This window comes from Aulonocara stuartgranti, assembly GCF_965226115.1.
Source record: "Aulonocara stuartgranti genome assembly, chromosome: 7".
Lineage (NCBI taxonomy): Eukaryota > Metazoa > Chordata > Actinopteri > Cichliformes > Cichlidae > Aulonocara > Aulonocara stuartgranti.
The window spans coordinates 9815526-9837387 of record NC_138945.1 but is presented as its reverse complement, the minus strand read 5'-3'; the positions used below and the strand labels follow the sequence as shown (position 1 = coordinate 9837387).

General features: G+C 40.6%; 2 protein-coding genes and 2 long non-coding RNA genes across 6 annotated transcripts in view; 1 reads left to right on the top strand and 3 right to left on the bottom strand.

Moving 5' to 3' along the window:
- Positions 1 to 13940, bottom strand: part of LOC309710991 — a 54719-nt gene extending 40779 nt beyond the window's left edge. The window contains exons 1-2 of the long non-coding RNA XR_014277846.1: positions 13764 to 13940; positions 13467 to 13652 (exon numbers count right to left, since the gene is read on the bottom strand). This is a non-coding gene — a long non-coding RNA (uncharacterized lncRNA). The remainder of the gene's footprint in view (positions 1 to 13466; positions 13653 to 13763) is intronic.
- On the top strand, positions 182 to 1937 carry LOC309710668 (uncharacterized protein; the record flags this gene model as incomplete). 2 transcript variants are annotated; one of them, XR_014277774.1, is made up of 2 exons in its annotated part: positions 182 to 1304; positions 1384 to 1444. XR_014277774.1 is itself a non-coding variant. In XM_082540341.1 (2 exons), the coding sequence occupies exons 1-2, from the start codon at positions 562 to 564 to the stop codon at positions 1935 to 1937; spliced, it is 609 nt and encodes a 202-aa protein (XP_082396467.1). In that variant the 5' UTR covers positions 200 to 561. The 2 variants fall into 2 exon arrangements, 1 of the variants encoding a protein (XP_082396467.1); XM_082540341.1 differs by having other exon boundaries at positions 200 to 616; positions 1384 to 1937.
- LOC309710848 (uncharacterized protein) lies at positions 8341 to 10206 on the bottom strand (the record flags this gene model as incomplete). Of its 2 annotated transcripts, none has more annotated exons than XM_082540669.1 (2): positions 9662 to 10206; positions 8341 to 8894 (listed from the first exon to the last, which is right to left on the bottom strand). In XM_082540669.1, exons 1-2 carry the CDS (start codon positions 9714 to 9716, stop codon positions 8341 to 8343), a joined length of 609 nt encoding a protein of 202 aa, XP_082396795.1. In that variant the 5' UTR covers positions 9717 to 10206. The 2 variants fall into 2 exon arrangements, 1 of the variants encoding a protein (XP_082396795.1); XR_014277811.1 differs by having other exon boundaries at positions 8834 to 8894; positions 8974 to 10206.
- A 3170-nt stretch (positions 13941 to 17110) lies between the features above and the next one.
- Positions 17111 to 19695, bottom strand: LOC309711521. Its single transcript, XR_014277994.1, has 3 exons — positions 18914 to 19695; positions 18008 to 18056; positions 17111 to 17850 (listed from the first exon to the last, which is right to left on the bottom strand). It is a non-coding gene; the product is annotated as an uncharacterized lncRNA (long non-coding RNA).
- Positions 19696 to 21862: the final 2167 nt, after the last annotated feature.

Below are 21862 nucleotides of genomic sequence, written 5' to 3'. Positions count from 1 at the left end.
GCTTTATTTTGCCTTAGTAGTAATACGATGGCACCTATCCAAGATGGCGGCCAACTGAACGATGGCACCTATCCAAGATGGCGGCCAACCAAACCGGTTTGAGAACCGGTTTGACCGGTTTCGTGCGTGTGCGCATGCGCGTTCAGTAATTCGATGGCACTAGTCCAAGATGGCGGCCAACCAAACCGATTTGACCAGTTTCGTGTGTGTGCGCGCATGCGTGTTCAGGTGTTCTTACCCTCTGGGCGGGAACGACTCCTCCTAGTGGGATGTGCTAGGTTGTATGGGTATAAAAGCGATCCTTTCACATTCTAAGAGCATCACCGCCACGGTCTGAGGAGCACCGACACATCGCGCTAAGGATCCCCGACGCATCGACCTAGAGCACCGACACATTGCGCTAAGGATCCCCGACGCATCGACCTAGAGCACCGACACATTGCGCTAAGGATCCCCGACGCATCGACCTAGAGCACCGACACATTGCGCTAAGGATACCCGACGCATCGACCTAGAGCACCGACACATCGCGCTCGCTAAGGATCCCCGACGCATCGACCTATGGAGCTCGGAATGACACCCAGCCAGGACATCGCCCATGCCATAGGCACTCTAGGTATGTCTTCAGGAGTATGCAGTCGGGGTCCTCAACGTAAAAAGCAACGCTGTGGAAACGCCGCAGATGGAACTGTATTCAAGTTAGAATATCGAGGCGTCGAAGGGTATGTGTATGCCATTAAATATACCGAAGGGACAGTTGTGCTTAGTGTAGATTGTGGTGAGGGATTGTTTTGGGGGGAAGCCCAAGTCATGTCTACTAAAAACTGGAAGCTCTTCCGCACCGTAGTGTGTGCGGACCTGGACAATGTGGGTTTCCCAGAGCTGCTGTATGTTTCCCAGTGGAACAGTGCATCAGGCCCTGAGCTTTACAGGGTTGAGGCTGATCGTTTCAATCGCAACCCCGACGACTTTATTTTTCTCAGTGTATGTGATGACAGGGATAGTCTTATTGCTTCCAGAGGGCTTGAAAACTGGAGGTTAAATCCATACCCTCTAAACCTCGAAGAGCGCACAAGATGGTTTAAGGACTTGTTTTTTATACAGTGGTGCGACTGGAGAGGTTTGTCGCGTCTGTTTAGCCAGATTGATGACGCGATCAAGAAGGACAGACTCAACACTGCGTACGAGAGTATTAGAAAGCGCCTTGTTTTTGACGATCTGGCGAGTTGTCCGAAGACTGGTTTGCCTGGTACCCTGTGTAAACCTAAAATCATAAGACCTTCCGACAGCTAAACAATAAACTGGTAGGTTTAATGTGTGGGTGTGTGGGGTTGAGTGTGTATCTATGTGACAAATTAAGAGCTTGTGGTTTTCATTTTACAGAGAATGACACGCCCTCGTGGGACCTGTTGGAGTCACCATCAACAGAGCTGCTAATCCCGACCCTCCAGACTCCACCACCCTCACCACAATGCTCGCAGGACCCCCTCATATCAGACCTGTGGGATGAAACTGTAATCGACATCAAACTCGCAACTCTCCACCTGTTAATGTTGGCTTTGAATGAGTTTATACAAGAGACATGTTACGGATGCCAAACAGGCCACCCCAGTCAGGTGCAACACAGCTGCTTGCAGGAATTGTCTGAGTATTTCTTCGACACCTACTATGATGATGTGATGATAAGGCTCCAGACTGAGCGATTCATCCCTGCCATCCGGCTGTTTGTACGCTCATCCACTGCAGATGGGTCTGGAACACAAATCCGCAGAGTTGCAGAACACATCATGTGTGAACTGAGATCAGAGCGATATATAGTATGCGCCATTAATGACAACATTGGGCACCTGCTAGATGCAAGTACTTGCGCCCGCCGTGTTAAACCAGCCATGCTCCGCATGATTGGAAACTACTGGGCTGGGTTACATCTGGTTTAATGTGGGGTGTCCAAGTATCCATTGTCTGTGATTGTGTCTTTGTGAAAATTAAATAAAAAGACTTGTTAACATCAACATCATAGTCATTTGTGGTTTGTAAATCATGGAAAGCACATTGCATAAAATATATCACGATCCAGCCCATCCTGCGGGGTTAGCCAGTTTAAATAAGCTACGTATAGCGGCAGGGGAGGCATCAGGTGTAACACCTCCACTATCTCAGGTCAAACATTATTTAGAACAAGACGACACCTACACACTCCATAAACCTGCGAGGATCCATTTCCCCAGAAATAGAGTATTGGTGACAGGGGTCGACAAACAGTTTCAAGCCGATCTGGTTGACATGTGTGAATATGTGACAGATAATGATAATGTGAGATATCTGCTAACATGTATAGATGTATTCTCAAAATACGCATGGGTTAGATGCCTAACAAACAAGACAGGGTCTGTTGTATCAGCTGCTTTTGAAGATATACTTAGTGAGGGTAGGATCCCTGTGAAACTACAAACAGATGAAGGCAAAGAGTTTTATAATGCAACCTTTAAACAGCTAATGAAGCGATATAATATCAAGCATTTCTCAACAGCTAGCGAGGTTAAATGCAGTATTGTCGAGAGATTCAATCGTAGCTTCAAGGGTAGAATGTGGAAGTACTTAACATCAGCCAACTCCCGGAGATATGTAGATATCATACCAGATCTCACACAAGCATATAACAATGCTTATCACAGATCTATCCAAATGGCTCCGGCAGAGGTGAATAAGGATAATGAGAAGTCGGTCTTCAACGCGCTGTACAAAACGAGGCCTCAGAGGGAACTGCGCTTTAAATTTAATATCGGTGACACTGTACGAATATCAAAACTGAGAGGAAAGTTTCGAAAAGGATACGAGCAGACCTACACCGATGAGATTTTCACAGTCAAGGAACGTATAGGGAGACTGCCCCCAGTGTACAGACTAGTGGATCTAGCAGGAGAGGTATTGAAAGGTTCATTTTATGAGCCTGAGATACAACGTGTGGTTGTTGATGAAAACAAAACATTTAAAATTGAAAACATATTGGCTAGAAAAAAAGTGGGTCGGAAAAAGCAGGTGCTAGTGAAATGGCTAGGATGGCCCAACAGCTTTAATTCGTGGATTCCAGAAAAAGACATCGTTGAGGCGTAATTAACTCAGATGACGCAGCTCTACACACATTCATTCAACACTGAGCATAGACTGAGAAAGCATGAATAAAAAGAACAACAATGCAGGCTTCTATGTAAGCCTCTTCTCGAATGCTTCATCACATGTTTACCCAGGTAATAAGATATCTAATTTTAGAACAAAGCTAGCAAAACCTATTGTTTTGGATCAGCCATATGAGGTCGCTGTTATAGAGATACAGTACCCACGCATATGGCGGACTTTTCCACAATCAGATTCGGAAGTGGAAATTCATGACCCCGTCAAAGATGGAACCATAGCCATAACCATGATCGAACTGTCTGTGGGCCATTATGCATCTGTGGAACAGATAATAAAAGAATTTAATTTTAAATGTCAACAGCACCAAGCCACTGGAGACATTAAAATGCAGTACAACGCCGTTAGTAACCATGCCTGTGTTATGGGGCCTAGGGGGACTATTCTCACATTTAGAGGGAGACTGGCGGAAATCCTAGGATTCAAAACAGGAGAACCGTTTGCACTTCATTATAAAAACACATATGCCCCGCACCCCGCAGACATATACGGGGGAAAATATAACATCTTTATTTATGCAGATATCGTTGATTACCAGCTTGTGGGTGACGCCCACGCGAGGCTATTAAGAGCTATAAATATTACAGACGATGACCGCCGGTTGCCTATTCTACAATTTGACAGCCCACACTACACACCTGTGTCAAAGACATTAATCGACGACATAGAAATTGATTTGAAAGACGATCGAAATCAACACATACCCTTTTTATACGGCAAAGTGTTTGTCAAGTTACACTTCCGACCGATAACACAGCATTTTTGAAAAAAAAGGATGGCCGTCTACAACTCTGATGACTCAAAATATGTAAAATACTACTTATCACAGGCTGGTGGAGAGCTCGGAGGGTATGTTGGGACCAGTACACAATATGGGACAGGTCTGGGTGGGTTGTTCCGTAGCTTGTTTAGATTTGCAGTACCGCTGTTTAAAAAAGGAGTCAGCATAGTCAAACCACACCTAAAAACAGCCGCATCGGGCATAGTGTCTGATGTCATAACCAACATAACCAGACCCTCAACCACTAAGCAGGACGGTAACGGCTTGTATGTGTATACGCCCAAACCATCTAAGACCCCACCCCCAGGGCAGCCGTTGTCTAAAAAGCGTAAAACCACAAAACCTAGCAGGAGAGCCACCAAACGGACACCGTCACGCAGAGTGAAGAGACCCAGAACCACTCGTTCAAAAACTGCAGCGCTTGACATATTCTAAATGGCACTGTTACACAGTCATTCTGGAGAATGTGTAAAAACAGAGCTCGATCTTTTTACTGTCCCATACACACAGACTAGCATTGAGAAAAGTACATTTATTGAAATCCCACCTGTATCTGCAATCACTGATGGAGGGCCGATCGAGTTTTACATCTCATCGTCGGGTGAAGATTACCTGGATCTAAATGACTCATATATCTACACACGGGTGAGAATCACAAACGCTGATGGCTCAAACCTGGCTAGGGACGCTAATGTAGGATTTATTAATTATCCTGGATGCAGCATATTTAGTCAAGTCGATATTAATTTGGGAGACCGGCTCATTAGTCAATCATCCAATACATATCCATACAGAGGTGTGATAGAATGTCTTATCAATTATAATAAGGACACTTTAGACACACAGTTCAGCACCGGGTTATTCTGTAAGGATACAGCATCACACATGAATGACACATCTATAGAAGGAGAGAACCAGGGTCTGATGACCAGAGGTGGCTACACAGCAAATAGTAGTATTGTTGAATTGATTGCACCAGTACATGCAGACCTGTTTTTTCAAGAAAAACTGTTACTTAATGGAATCGACCTGTCGCTGAAATTTGTGCGCTCTAAAGACGAATTTGCTCTCATGACAGCGGATGCCAATGCATACAGAGTTAAAATTGTCTCAGCCAGTCTCTTTGTCAAGAAAGTTAGTGTATCACCTAGCGTCAGACTTGCACACAGCAAGTCTGACGCTAGGTGATACACTAACTTTCTTGACAAAGAGACTGGCTGAGACAATTTTAACTCTGTATGCATTGGCATCCGCTGTCATGAGAGCAAATTCGTCTTTAGAGCGCACAAATTTCAGCGACAGGTCGATTCCATTAAGTAACAGTTTTTCTTGAAAAAACAGGTCTGCATGTACTGGTGCAATCAATTCAACAATACTACTATTTGCTGTGTAGCCACCTCTGGTCATCAGACCCTGGTTCTCTCCTTCTATAGATGTGTCATTCATGTGTGATGCTGTATCCTTACAGAATAACCCGGTGCTGAACTGTGTGTCTAAAGTGTCCTTATTATAATTGATAAGACATTCTATCACACCTCTGTATGGATATGTATTGGATGATTGACTAATGAGCCGGTCTCCCAAATTAATATCGACTTGACTAAATATGCTGCATCCAGGATAATTAATAAATCCTACATTAGCGTCCCTAGCCAGGTTTGAGCCATCAGCGTTTGTGATTCTCACCCGTGTGTAGATATATGAGTCATTTAGATCCAGGTAATCTTCACCCGACGATGAGATGTAAAACTCGATCGGCCCTCCATCAGTGATTGCAGATACAGGTGGGATTTCAATAAATGTACTTTTCTCAATGCTAGTCTGTGTGTATGGGACAGTAAAAAGATCGAGCTCTGTTTTTACACATTCTCCAGAATGACTGTGTAACAGTGCCATTTAGAATATGTCAAGCGCTGCAGTTTTTGAACGAGTGGTTCTGGGTCTCTTCACTCTGCGTGACGGTGTCCGTTTGGTGGCTCTCCTGCTAGGTTTTGTGGTTTTACGCTTTTTAGACAACGGCTGCCCTGGGGGTGGGGTCTTAGATGGTTTGGGCGTATACACATACAAGCCGTTACCGTCCTGCTTAGTGGTTGAGGGTCTGGTTATGTTGGTTATGACATCAGACACTATGCCCGATGCGGCTGTTTTTAGGTGTGGTTTGACTATGCTGACTCCTTTTTTAAACAGCGGTACTGCAAATCTAAACAAGCTACGGAACAACCCACCCAGACCTGTCCCATATTGTGTACTGGTCCCAACATACCCTCCGAGCTCTCCACCAGCCTGTGATAAGTAGTATTTTACATATTTTGAGTCATCAGAGTTGTAGACGGCCATCCTTTTTTTTCAAAAATGCTGTGTTATCGGTCGGAAGTGTAACTTGACAAACACTTTGCCGTATAAAAAGGGTATGTGTTGATTTCGATCGTCTTTCAAATCAATTTCTATGTCGTCGATTAATGTCTTTGACACAGGTGTGTAGTGTGGGCTGTCAAATTGTAGAATAGGCAACCGGCGGTCATCGTCTGTAATATTTATAGCTCTTAATAGCCTCGCGTGGGCGTCACCCACAAGCTGGTAATCAACGATATCTGCATAAATAAAGATGTTATATTTTCCCCCGTATATGTCTGCGGGGTGCGGGGCATATGTGTTTTTATAATGAAGTGCAAACGGTTCTCCTGTTTTGAATCCTAGGATTTCCGCCAGTCTCCCTCTAAATGTGAGAATAGTCCCCCTAGGCCCCATAACACAGGCATGGTTACTAACGGCGTTGTACTGCATTTTAATGTCTCCAGTGGCTTGGTGCTGTTGACATTTAAAATTAAATTCTTTTATTATCTGTTCCACAGATGCATAATGGCCCACAGACAGTTCGATCATGGTTATGGCTATGGTTCCATCTTTGACGGGGTCATGAATTTCCACTTCCGAATCTGATTGTGGAAAAGTCCGCCATATGCGTGGGTACTGTATCTCTATAACAGCGACCTCATATGGCTGATCCAAAACAATAGGTTTTGCTAGCTTTGTTCTAAAATTAGATATCTTATTACCTGGGTAAACATGTGATGAAGCATTCGAGAAGAGGCTTACATAGAAGCCTGCATTGTTGTTCTTTTTATTCATGCTTTCTCAGTCTATGCTCAGTGTTGAATGAATGTGTGTAGAGCTGCGTCATCTGAGTTAATTACGCCTCAACGATGTCTTTTTCTGGAATCCACGAATTAAAGCTGTTGGGCCATCCTAGCCATTTCACTAGCACCTGCTTTTTCCGACCCACTTTTTTTCTAGCCAATATGTTTTCAATTTTAAATGTTTTGTTTTCATCAACAACCACACGTTGTATCTCAGGCTCATAAAATGAACCTTTCAATACCTCTCCTGCTAGATCCACTAGTCTGTACACTGGGGGCAGTCTCCCTATACGTTCCTTGACTGTGAAAATCTCATCGGTGTAGGTCTGCTCGTATCCTTTTCGAAACTTTCCTCTCAGTTTTGATATTCGTACAGTGTCACCGATATTAAATTTAAAGCGCAGTTCCCTCTGAGGCCTCGTTTTGTACAGCGCGTTGAAGACCGACTTCTCATTATCCTTATTCACCTCTGCCGGAGCCATTTGGATAGATCTGTGATAAGCATTGTTATATGCTTGTGTGAGATCTGGTATGATATCTACATATCTCCGGGAGTTGGCTGATGTTAAGTACTTCCACATTCTACCCTTGAAGCTACGATTGAATCTCTCGACAATACTGCATTTAACCTCGCTAGCTGTTGAGAAATGCTTGATATTATATCGCTTCATTAGCTGTTTAAAGGTTGCATTATAAAACTCTTTGCCTTCATCTGTTTGTAGTTTCACAGGGATCCTACCCTCACTAAGTATATCTTCAAAAGCAGCTGATACAACAGACCCTGTCTTGTTTGTTAGGCATCTAACCCATGCGTATTTTGAGAATACATCTATACATGTTAGCAGATATCTCACATTATCATTATCTGTCACATATTCACACATGTCAACCAGATCGGCTTGAAACTGTTTGTCGACCCCTGTCACCAATACTCTATTTCTGGGGAAATGGATCCTCGCAGGTTTATGGAGTGTGTAGGTGTCGTCTTGTTCTAAATAATGTTTGACCTGAGATAGTGGAGGTGTTACACCTGATGCCTCCCCTGCCGCTATACGTAGCTTATTTAAACTGGCTAACCCCGCAGGATGGGCTGGATCGTGATATATTTTATGCAATGTGCTTTCCATGATTTACAAACCACAAATGACTATGATGTTGATGTTAACAAGTCTTTTTATTTAATTTTCACAAAGACACAATCACAGACAATGGATACTTGGACACCCCACATTAAACCAGATGTAACCCAGCCCAGTAGTTTCCAATCATGCGGAGCATGGCTGGTTTAACACGGCGGGCGCAAGTACTTGCATCTAGCAGGTGCCCAATGTTGTCATTAATGGCGCATACTATATATCGCTCTGATCTCAGTTCACACATGATGTGTTCTGCAACTCTGCGGATTTGTGTTCCAGACCCATCTGCAGTGGATGAGCGTACAAACAGCCGGATGGCAGGGATGAATCGCTCAGTCTGGAGCCTTATCATCACATCATCATAGTAGGTGTCGAAGAAATACTCAGACAATTCCTGCAAGCAGCTGTGTTGCACCTGACTGGGGTGGCCTGTTTGGCATCCGTAACATGTCTCTTGTATAAACTCATTCAAAGCCAACATTAACAGGTGGAGAGTTGCGAGTTTGATGTCGATTACAGTTTCATCCCACAGGTCTGATATGAGGGGGTCCTGCGAGCATTGTGGTGAGGGTGGTGGAGTCTGGAGGGTCGGGATTAGCAGCTCTGTTGATGGTGACTCCAACAGGTCCCACGAGGGCGTGTCATTCTCTGTAAAATGAAAACCACAAGCTCTTAATTTGTCACATAGATACACACTCAACCCCACACACCCACACATTAAACCTACCAGTTTATTGTTTAGCTGTCGGAAGGTCTTATGATTTTAGGTTTACACAGGGTACCAGGCAAACCAGTCTTCGGACAACTCGCCAGATCGTCAAAAACAAGGCGCTTTCTAATACTCTCGTACGCAGTGTTGAGTCTGTCCTTCTTGATCGCGTCATCAATCTGGCTAAACAGACGCGACAAACCTCTCCAGTCGCACCACTGTATAAAAAACAAGTCCTTAAACCATCTTGTGCGCTCTTCGAGGTTTAGAGGGTATGGATTTAACCTCCAGTTTTCAAGCCCTCTGGAAGCAATAAGACTATCCCTGTCATCACATACACTGAGAAAAATAAAGTCGTCGGGGTTGCGATTGAAACGATCAGCCTCAACCCTGTAAAGCTCAGGGCCTGATGCACTGTTCCACTGGGAAACATACAGCAGCTCTGGGAAACCCACATTGTCCAGGTCCGCACACACTACGGTGCGGAAGAGCTTCCAGTTTTTAGTAGACATGACTTGGGCTTCCCCCCAAAACAATCCCTCACCACAATCTACACTAAGCACAACTGTCCCTTCGGTATATTTAATGGCATACACATACCCTTCGACGCCTCGATATTCTAACTTGAATACAGTTCCATCTGCGGCGTTTCCACAGCGTTGCTTTTTACGTTGAGGACCCCGACTGCATACTCCTGAAGACATACCTAGAGTGCCTATGGCATGGGCGATGTCCTGGCTGGGTGTCATTCCGAGCTCCATAGGTCGATGCGTCGGGGATCCTTAGCGAGCGCGATGTGTCGGTGCTCTAGGTCGATGCGTCGGGTATCCTTAGCGCAATGTGTCGGTGCTCTAGGTCGATGCGTCGGGGATCCTTAGCGCAATGTGTCGGTGCTCTAGGTCGATGCGTCGGGGATCCTTAGCGCAATGTGTCGGTGCTCTAGGTCGATGCGTCGGGGATCCTTAGCGCGATGTGTCGGTGCTCCTCAGACCGTGGCGGTGATGCTCTTAGAATGTGAAAGGATCGCTTTTATACCCATACAACCTAGCACATCCCACTAGGAGGAGTCGTTCCCGCCCAGAGGGTAAGAACACCTGAACACGCATGCGCGCACACACACGAAACTGGTCAAATCGGTTTGGTTGGCCGCCATCTTGGACTAGTGCCATCGAATTACTGAACGCGCATGCGCACACGCACGAAACCGGTCAAACCGGTTCTCAAACCGGTTTGGTTGGCCGCCATCTTGGATAGGTGCCATCGTTCAGTTGGCCGCCATCTTGGATAGGTGCCATCGTATTACTACTTGCCTTGTTTGGTTCCATTTTTACCCCAATCAGTTCTTCATTCTGCTAATGTAAAAGTATTTCTATAATGTTATATGTTATAAGTAATGTGTTACTGTGTACGAGGTTGTGATGGGATGAGGTTGTGGCTCAGCTGCAGCGGGAAAGGTGGAGTGAAGGTTTCATAGGGCTGTGCCAGGGAGATGCTGGCTGGCACAGCTGGTGAATATTTTCTAATTCTGCCTCTCTTATTTATGCAGTACTGTGTGTGGGGACCAAGGAAGAGCAGAATGGTGAACAGCTGGCAACACTGCTGGAGTTACACTGGGTAACGTCTGAAAAGTCCCATTGTACAGTGAGAAAAGTATTAAAAGAGTGAGTGGGTGTTGGGACACTCCTGTGGCCCGAATGTGCAAGTTTTGTATTTTTAATACTATTGTTTTACCAATTACTGTAAATTACCCCACAAAGGGGTTTCTAAGAACTTTTAGAATTCCTAGTTTCTACATTAACAAGCAGAGACTTCTTCAATGTTTAAAATTATGAAAGACTTCATACATGTCTTTTAAAACAAGGAAAAAAATGGGAATTTAACAATCATGCCCAATGCACAGGAGCCACATGGTGTGCGGTAACTCATACATTCATTATTAAAAACACCAATTTAAAACAAAAACAAAAAAAGCTTAAAAATTGTATCCTAAAAGAATATATAAGATGCAAGCGGGGGGTTTAGATTTATCTCGTAATATAGGAAAAAAGTTAATAAAAAAGTGGTGTCGGCAGGGTGTGGCTGAGGTTTTATGTTTCTCTGTAGTAGTGTAGTGTTCAGATACCAATGCCACTGTTAGCATTAGGTTTTAATGCTCTGAGTGACTATCTCCGGACACCTCTGTTTAACAGTTAATTGGTTACACAATAAGAGGCCAGCCTGTAACTTTTTCACCTCTCACCACAGATTGAAAGGCTACATCCCAGCTTATACTTAAGCCCTATGTGTTCTTAGAAGACAAAGTCTTGTTGTGCTCCAATGGGCACAGTGTTTGCTGCTAAAAAAAGAACAGCGTTAAGAGTTTTTTTTTTTTCTTTCTGCTTTTTTCCCTGATTGAAATCTATTATTATACATATTTTTATGTTGGAAATGTGAATGAAAATTTCTGTTCACTGCTATCAATTGTTATTACTATAATTATCCATATTATTATTAGTAGTAGTAGCAGTATATTCAGGTTATTCAAGTTTAAAACTACCAGTCCTGTAGACACTTCCACATAAGAAGTTGGGCAAAATAAATAAATAAATACCAAAATAAGACAGAATAATATAAATTTTCATCTTAAGATTTTAACATGACCCGGAATGGCTTTATGCCAACATTGCATTAAGTCAAAACTTAGTAAGTTGCACCTGTAAGTAGGGTTGTCATGATACTGAAATTTCAAACATAATACTGACACCAAGGAAAATACCCGTTACTCAATGCCATTTTTGATGCCACAGGGAAAAGAAATTACAAACAATAAAGAGGCATTAAAAAAGAAAAGAAAAACACCAGAGCAATACAAAAAATAATATAAATTTATATCATATAATTAAAAACTAATAGGACAAATATTTTAAGTTTCTCGTAGGTAGCAAAGAAAATAAAAAAAACTCACACCTGGCAGTGTTTGGTTTCTTTGTAACAACAATGATTTAAGACGTCTGAGGTAGAGCAGTGCTTTAGTGATTTGGCTCCATGTTTTCACTGCTGATCAAACAGAGTCTGTAGTGCACGTTTCCACTGTTTCTGTCTAGCTGCTGCTAAACTTTTCTTACTTTAACAGAAAGCTAATTTGTCTATTAGACAACTGATTATAGTTGTCTGAATGATGGCACTGTTGGTACTTTTACAAATGACTATTAATTCAATACAATTTTTTTTGTATCAGAGTATCAATTTTTTTTGACAAATCTAGTTGCAGGACACTTTTTTTTTTAAACTATACTATAAAACAAAGCAATAGAGCTGTCAAATTTTCAGATTCAGCTCTACAATATGAAACATTTGAAAAGCTTATTTTAGACTCCAGACAATCAGTTACAGACATTTCCTTCCATTTTCTCAGTTTCATATACTGAACATATAAAAAGGTAATCATAAAAGCACATTAATCAATAATCCTTAACTGCAGTCATGTTCAAATAAAACTGAATAAAAAACCTCCACAAACTCACGTGTTTCTTTGTAAACTACTGGTGCAACTTTCTTACACAACCAACCAGCTTCAACTATTACATACCAAAGCCACATGATATCTGACAGAGAATCTCCTGTTTCAATCTTCACTTCCTTTTCTGAGCAGGTAAAACTGTCTGTCATCTACTCTATCCTTCGCAGCGCTCCGACTGCGGTCGTCTCTTAGCAACGCCACCGGGCAAATCAATGAAGGGGAAAAGAGAGAGCCATAGAGATGAATGAGGGGTTGAGAGGACAGAAGGGGAGGTGGAGAAATGTGGACAAGGGCAAAAGGGGGTGTCAAGTGCATAAAGAAACGGAGAAGAGGAGGTGGAGTGGACATGTAGGGAAGGAGGAGATGTAGGTGGACTGGAGGAAAATAAAGGGAAGGGAAAGAGAAAGGGAAGATAGGATGAAGATAGAGGAAAAGATGCTTGAATGTCAAGCTGTACTGAAAGTCACTCTATTAAATGTCATTGTGTATCATAAAGTAGAGCAAATGTTGAACAATACTAACATGCGTTGCCTACACCCTGAGTGTATTTCTTGGAAAATTCAGAGTGCAGTTATTAAAAAAAAAAAAAAAAAAAAAAAAAAGGTTGCCTGCCCTGGGTATTTCCTGAATATGATCTTCATGATATAATGTAGCATATCTGACTGCAACTTTTCTCCTGGTATTGTAATAAAGTTCAACTCAAAGGAAATCAAAGCTTGAGTCAGCCAAAGTGTACGCCTATTGTTTTACTCAACTGATTCCCATCAGGCCGGTAAAAACAAACAAACAAACAAACAAACAAACAAACAAAAAACCAACAACAAAAGATGAAACACTGTCAGGCAGGTCAGCAGCTACAATGAATCTCCTGCCGGGCACAGAGAAATGCAAATAGCCGATGGCCTCCGACATCAGCATCTGACACTCGATGGGAATGATGCCACAGCAAAATGAATGTTTAATCAATCTGTGATCATGTAGCTGAATGCAAATGTTGTTTTCCGAGGCTCACCTTGTTGTGCCAGTTGTTTATCTTGGTGAAATCAACAATCGGTCCTTTTCAGGCTTTCTCGCTGCTCCTGCTTTCCGTTATTTCTTGTCGCTCGTAGCATGCAGTCACGTTGTCTGAATCTAAATGTGTCCCTCACACACTCTCTGGCTAAAAGCCAAAACAAGCAACTGAATTAGACAGAGAAGGCTGAAACAAAGAAAAAAAAGAAAGAAAAAGAAAAAAAAGATTAGCGGTTTATGCTTAGCTTTGCAGAAGCAACCAGATGTTGACACAGTCTTTGGTTTGGGTGGCTAATACCTGCTAACCAGCTCGCTGAATAAAAATGAGTGATGACACAGTGTCCAATACGAAGAAGAGACGGCGGACCGCTCTCCAGGACGGCCCTCAACGACGGAGGCAGGAGGAGCAGGAGGCGGTGTCGGGTTCTGTCTTCCTGGGAGGGACGGTCCCGTAGACCCCGGCGGCAACCGCTGTTACGCTAACCAGCATAAATCTACAACTTCCTGTTCCAGCTTTTCACAATTAAACACTGCGTTGGATTTTAAGGGATTATTTGGGGGATTAGCGCACATTACGGGGACTAGCTGACTTTAAGTAAAACATACATGAAAACAAATTAAAATAAAAGGTATGGAAACGTTTCTTTTAGGTTTAAGACTAGATAAAGGGTTTAGTGAGTTCCCAGGGAAGCAAAATATTTAAAAGCTGTATTATTTTTCATGAACTTCACTTTATTTATTTTTTGTTTTGTTTTGCTTTTTATGCATTTTATTTTGACTCATAAATTAAGATCAAAAACATGAAAGCTTGCTTCCGCCATTGATAAAAACCTTTTTAAAAATACATTATTTATTTGTGTCTATAACTCAAAATTTCATGTTATTATCTCAAAAGTTGGGCTTTTCTCCATTTCATTTTAAGTTAGTTAGACAAAACTTTGGATGGGTGGTTAAGAAAAGAAGAAGCTGTTTTTATTTGATTTGATTTTTTCAGAAACAAGTTTGCAAAATAATTGCATGTTTATGTCCTCATGTTCTTTTTCTCTTACTATCTCATATACCATTTCTTACTTTATTTGTATTGAATTTACTAATTTTACCATTAGGACCACCCCACCTACTAATCCCACTTTTCCCCTTGAAGAGAGATTCCCGTTTTCTACGCACAAGGGATATGAAGCACATCTTATCAAGGGCTAAATATAGCTCGATTGCATCTCAAGTGTTCCAGACAAGTAAATAAAAACAGCTCTGTGTCACGTGAACCATAAGATTTTTTTAAAATGCTGTTCCTAAGTGAAAAACAATGTTGCCACACAACAGAAAGTATTGTTTCTACAAAATGGAAGAACAGCCCAAATAGTCTTTCTAAAAAGACTTTGAACTTAGATCAGCAAACCTGGGTTTGCAGCATAGATTTATTAATTACTTCACTGTAGTTGTCACATGCTGAGCCATCCAATGAGACAAATTAGACCTTTTGTGGGTCGCGTCTGTCCCCTGGGCCCTTTGTTTGACACCCGTTACCCTACCTCCCATAAATCACGTTGTTCTATAAGTAGCTTATATACGCTGCGCTTTCCATGTCCAGTGAAGTTTTCATAACTGACCCCTTATTTCTTGTAGGTCCCTCCTGAGAACTGTCAACAACAACAAAAAACGTTAGTACCCAGGGATGAAAATGTTGTGTATCAAAAAGAAACCTAACGGGCAGATGATATAGGTAGATATTTCCTCTGTTTTTATAGGTAGTAGCAGCATAGGATTTCATTGTAACATTGAAATGTTTACTTTAAAGTTTGAAGGTAGCTCAATCAAATGTAAGATGTCATTCTCACAAAAAAACAATAATATGCTTTACTATTTTTTCCAATTTTTTTCTAAAATAGCACATTTGGAAATTCGTGCATGGTGGTCTGATATATTTGTTAAGCAATATATAACAAAAATGCGATTGTTTGGTGTTCTTGCATTCCCAATAACACACACACACACACACACACACACACACACACCTATCTATCTATCTATCACAATCACACCACCACCAGGTTGAGTCCAGCACTTCTACAATAAAAGACTGCATTTTTTTCAACCCCTATAATGTCATGCCTGAACAGTGGTGGATTTAAGTGATGTATCAACTCAAACATGCATCCACAGTCTATGTTATATAAGTACGATCATCGGTGGTGACGGTTGGCGCCGCTTTGGAAGCAGAAACAGTTGACTTGAAATCCCTTAGTGTCTCCTTGTGGCGGGACTCTTATACTGCACTGTAAAATGTAGAGCAATGTCAAGTGTATGCTAGAAAGTGATACATTAACATTTCTGGGGTCACCATGAAGAGCTCACTTCCTTTCTTGCTCAGTGTGTAAAATGTGGTACTTAATGGATTGAAAAGAAAAAAGATGACACCCTTGTAGTTCACACAAGTGGCGATGAGTTATAATTTGTAAGGTTTGAGCCATCATAAATTTTAAAACAGGAAAGTATACTATTTATACTATTTATACACACACACACACACACACACACACACACACACACACACACACACACACACACACACACACACACACACACACACACCATATATTAAGTCAAAGCTAATATAGCTGCTCATATATAGGTAATTTGAAGAACTACCTACACCAATGAGTAGACTTCCCAGAATGGAAACAGCACTCTTTGTGAGGTTGGAGAAAACACTCAAGTTGTTAAGAACTCTGACTGAGAAGAATCCGCCTGTGTACAGCAGCAGGCTGCCTTCCTAGAATTTGGATATCCCCCGTGCGCTCGTCTCTGCATTATGTGCATTACCTCTCTTGGAAAATTAAAACCGCAGCAGCTTTTTATAGTTTTCTTCATTCACTATCAACTTACACCAAAAGTCTACTCTGAAGAAGATTATTCAAAACATGCAACACAGTCACCAATCCCAGCAAATCCACCCCTAAGTCAGACTGTACAATACAGAAAATAAAAGAGCTACAGCTCAGACTCTACAGGCTTCAGTTAGCATGTTAAATGTGAAAGCTCAGTTAGAAAAAGACTGAACAAAAACGGCCTGAGTTTAGCAATTAACCAAAGTGACAAACATTGCTCTAAATAATACTCCCCTAATCCAAGTAGTCACCCAAACCTGGACGTGGATTTAGAGGCCTGAGGGCCATCTCACACATTTATTCAGAAAAAAACAAGTTTCAATTAAAATTAAAAAAAATCAAAATCTTGTGGACGTATGCCTTTTACATGTTGGTAAAATGTTTAGGATGAGATGGAGATATAACACTCATGCACCCTGAAAATTATGAAGGTCTAAACATGTATCAAAGGGACTCACTGAACATCAGTGGATTTCTATGGGGCAAACGTACTTAAACTAGCCACTGTGACCATTGAGGCAGAGCAGAATGAATGATACTGACGGGAACTATGAGAGTTTGTAGTTAAATTCCTGCTCTTACAGGATCAGGGAGTGTCTGTTTAAAGATTATTAACATACACTGTAAAATGTAATTAGTTCCCAGAACTCAAAAAAATTGAGGAAACTCATTGCCTCAAAAAAATTGAGTAAAGCTCATCTTAAAATGACTAAATTAGGACAACTTATTTATTTTGAGTACTCTGTACAAGCTCATTTGTTCCCAGAACTCAAAAAAACTGGATCAAGTTTACGTAAGATGACCAAGTTAGGGCAACTTACTCATTTTGAGTACACCGTACAGCCTTGTTAGTTCCCAGAACTCGTTGCCTCAAAAAAACTAAGTAAAGCTTACTTAAGATGACTAATATTGCAAGTCTGCAGTATTAAGAATAACTTGATATTTCTGACTGTACAGTGCTAATTGTTTACTTACTGACAAACATTTCAAGTTCAACTAAATGAAAAAACAATTTGTGGTAACCTGAATAAGATTAAAAATAATTAACAACACTTTTTGTAAGGATGTTAAAATCAGACCAACTTTTATTTTCAAACACAACAAAGTATAACAGCCAACATACTGGACACTGTTCTGCTGAACAACAAACAATTATATTGCCATCACTGTTATAATCTTACAATGAAACAAAGTCGCAGATGTAGTTATTCTAAAAATAAGTTTAGGCCTACCACAACTTTGTTTTGTACTTACATTACTTATATAATCAAAATAAAAATATTTGTTGTGCAAAATGATTTGGGCACAAAACAAATTTTGCTGTTAGAAAATTTGCAGACTTCACTATATTCAGTGTAGACCCTCTAAACTAAGTTTGGGGGATGTGATCTTTCAAGAAATGCAGACCAAACTGTTGTTGTTTGTTTACTTACACAGCATGTCTTGTAGAATTAACTGGAGTCACCAGCAACAGCCTAGTGCAGTCACATCTCAAGTCTAATAACAGAAGACAGGAAAAGATCAGTAAAGAAACAACTTCCCCAAACCAAAAAACAAATAAAACAATAAGTAAAACAGGCTGATCTAAAGTTCAGCCTGATTAATATAAATGTCACTGACAGTTGCTAATATATTGGAAAACCAAAATACTTACCACTGAGTTGATGTCTTTCTGTCCAACAGCAGGAGTGCTGGTCCCGAGCCTCAAAGACAGTATGAAGCAAGCAGAGGGAGAAAAAACACAGAACATTTTTCAGAAACCGATTTGATCCTTAATGGCTGTGCAATCATTGTAACATAGAGTTTGCTTATGTTGTTAAATAAAGGCTAGATTTGACATTAATAGATGCCACAGATGTTCAAGGTGCCACAAAGCATGAAAAAATGGACATCTCGGAAAACGTCGGGGCATTTTTGCAAATATGTGATGTCTTGATAAATCGAGCAGATATTTGAACTTTCGACAGCTACATTCTCGCCTGAAAATATCTTAAAAGTTGATTTTGTGACCCAGAAAAAGTACTAAGTTTTTTAGCCGCGCTCCTCCGCGCTTACAAGTACGCACAGGCTCCGACAACCATGGCCGACATATGCGATCCTCCTTTCCCCTAGATTACCCTTTCTGGGTCACAAAATAACCTTTTAAGATATTTTCAGCGGAGAATGTAGCTGTGTAATGCTCAAATATCTACTTAATTTATCAAAATATCACATATTTGCAAAAGTGCTTCCACGTTTTCGGAGAGCTCTGTTACCCAGCTGACCGGGAGGTCAAGGCTTGATAAGAGTCCGCGAGCACAGCTAACTCTTGGCTTATTGTTTTCACACCCCCGAAGAATTTTGTCTGGGCTCTTATCTCACTTTTTTATTTCAAACAATCAACAGAAAATTTCACAGACATATTTTTATATAAGGTTTGTGGTGTTAATTTTTAAGTAACATGAGCCTAGCCGCAGCAGCAACGCTAGGCTAACACTAACTAGCTAGCACGATTATAAACCTGGTTCTAAACTAAGAGAAGCCACAAAATCAGTTTGAATAAGAGTAAACATTTACTCACCAAGTCAGTGTATCAGGTAAAGATCCACAGCAATGACAACAATAATCCCTTGAGCTGACGCTTTTCTAGGTTTGCTCATAAAAAATGCTGGCACCATGAACATGCGGACTGATCCGTGCTAGGGAGGAGGACGGTAGTGACGTGGCATTTTCAAAACACATCTTTCATCCTTCCACACTGAGAAGAAAAACTTCCATCTTACTTAGTTTTTCTAAGTTAAGACAACTCAAATAAATTGAGTTTATCAGCATTTCTGTAGCGGACAGAACCACCTGCTTTAATTTACCATGATGCTCTGTGTTATGTTGTCATGGCAATATGAAGTCAAATAAATACAAATTCATAAAATGCACATTTGAAGGAGGACAAGAAGACAGGCAACTGGAAGAGCTTTTGAAGCAGGAAAACTTTTCTGGATTACTCTTAATTTAACTGGAAATTTTGCGAATACAAGTCAAGGAGGAAACAAGGAGGCAGGTTGGATTATATTTGAGGACAGGACGCACGAAGGAGAAGCATGAGGAGAGAGGAAACAGCAGAGCGATGGTGCAGAGCTAATCGTGGGTCAAGTCGAAGAAGCAAGCATCAAAACTGTGAGTAAACATAACACATAAAGACTTAAAAATTACTGTGCTGATTAAGGAAACATTAAATTTGGTTAGTTTGGGGTCTGCAGCTTCAGGTTTGTGGGTTCAGTTGGTCTCAAAATTGAGGAAAGACAAAAAAATTTCTTTTGAAAGGTTGTTGGAGGATTTTTACTGTAAGAAATATCTGGGTGTGCAACTGCTTTTATTTAAAAAAAAAAAAGTTGCATTTTATTTAGTCACATTGGAAAGGGAAAATTGGAGGATCGGGACAATAATGTGGCCAGATTTACTGTTTCCTTAATCAGAACAATAATTTTGATCTGAACTAGAAATTTTGAAATGGGTTATTTTCTTTCTTCTCTACTGATCACTGTGTTAAAGGTTGAGTTACTTGTCAGTCTACATTTATGTTAAAGGTAATTTTAAAAAATGCAGTTTATTCGTAATTTTGTAGAAAAAGGCTCCGCACCTGTGAAAAAAAGAAAATGGGTATCCACATCCCCAAAATTGCTGTAGATCAGAGTAGCTAAGCCCTGGTTAACTGCAATTATATAACAGAAGATGAAAAATATTGGAATGATTGAAAGAAACAAAGATTGCTTTAGGGTTTGAAGATTTGACTTTCTTATTGAAAGAGACGAAAACTAATCCATGTGTGACACTGAGAAAAAAACTGAAAGCTTAAAAGATCTGGAGGTCTGACTACTGTTATTCAAATGTGCAAAATTGTTTTAATGACATTAGAAAGAAAAATGGGATGTTTAAAAAGGTAATATATAAAGATGATTTTTATATTACTTGAAAAAATGATGTTGTTTAGCGCTTCTGTACTTAGAAAAATGCTGGGTCACTAGTAAGCTGAGATTTAATGTGATAAACTGAGGAAAGGTAATATAATCTACACACTCGCTATTATTGTTGCAATCCATACACCAGTTAATATTTAATCAATCGTCATTCATAATTGGTGATCTATGCAAGTTTTAAGGAATAATATTTGAATTGAGGTTGAATGATGCTCTGCCTCTGTGGTTTTATTTTGTTGTATTTATCCGCGACACCTTAAAGGCCGGTCTGTGAAAATATTGTCGGGCATAAACCGGTCCGTGGCGCAAAAAAGGTTGAGGACCACTGACTTAATGCATGATTCCTATTTATATACGTATGAGCCACTAATAGGAGAAAATGAGCACGCAATAAAGTGGACTTGTTAGGGAGAGATTGCCATCAGAGTTAAAACACTCCAACTCAATTTTGATGATAGAAACAGCTAAAAAATGAGCGTTTTGTTGAAACTGATGACAAAATCCTGATCAGATACAGACAGACACATGCATACAACACACACTACTGCTCAAAAGTTTGTGGTCAGATTCAAACATTCTTGTCTTAATTTTAAAATTATATTTGCTATAACATAAAATTAGGGAAAGTTTATCAGAAATGTATTCACAGATGTGTGTTTAATGAATCATTTATGTTAAATCACCCATGATGCATTAGGAAATGTCTACACACTTATACATGGGCCCATTTTTAGAAACAATCACTGCTGTGTGGACCGATCACATGGTTATAAACCAGGTGAAAATTGACTTCAAACCTTTGAGCTGTAGTATAGCGTGATTGCAATGATAGTGTATAGTTATCTATTACAGAAGAACATATAGAAGTATGAGGACAGGGAGACACTGTAAAAAAGTTATGAGCTGTCTTGCTGCAGAGAAAGTGGAGTCTGTCATCCTTGAAAAGCTCCCAAGATAGGCAGCTGGCAGGTTGAATGATGCTCTGCCTCTGTGGTCAAGTACAGACATAGGTCTTAAGCAACCATGAGCCACTGATAAGTGTGACAGATTAGGAAACATGCATACAGTTCATTAGTTAGACTCCTATGAGCCACTAATAGGAGAAAATGAGCACGCAATAAAGTGGACTTGTTAGGGAGAGAATGCCATCAGAGTTAAAACACTCCAACTCAACTTTGATGACAGAAACAGCTAAAAAATGAGCGTTTTGTTGAAACTGATGACAAAATCCTGATCAGATACAGACAGACACATGCATACAACACACACTACTGCTCAAAAGTTTGTGGTCAGATTCAAACATTCTTGTTTTAATTTTAAAATTATATTTGCTATAACATAAAATTAGGCAAAGTTTATCAGAAATGTTTTCACAGATGTGTGTTTAATGAATCATTTATGTTAAATCACCCATGATGCATTAGGAAATGTCAACACACTTATACATGGGCCCATTTTTAGTAGCCATCACTGCTGTGTGGACAGATCACATGGTTTTAAACCAGGTGAAAAATGACTTCAAACGTTTGAGCTGTAGTGTAGATTGCAATGATAGT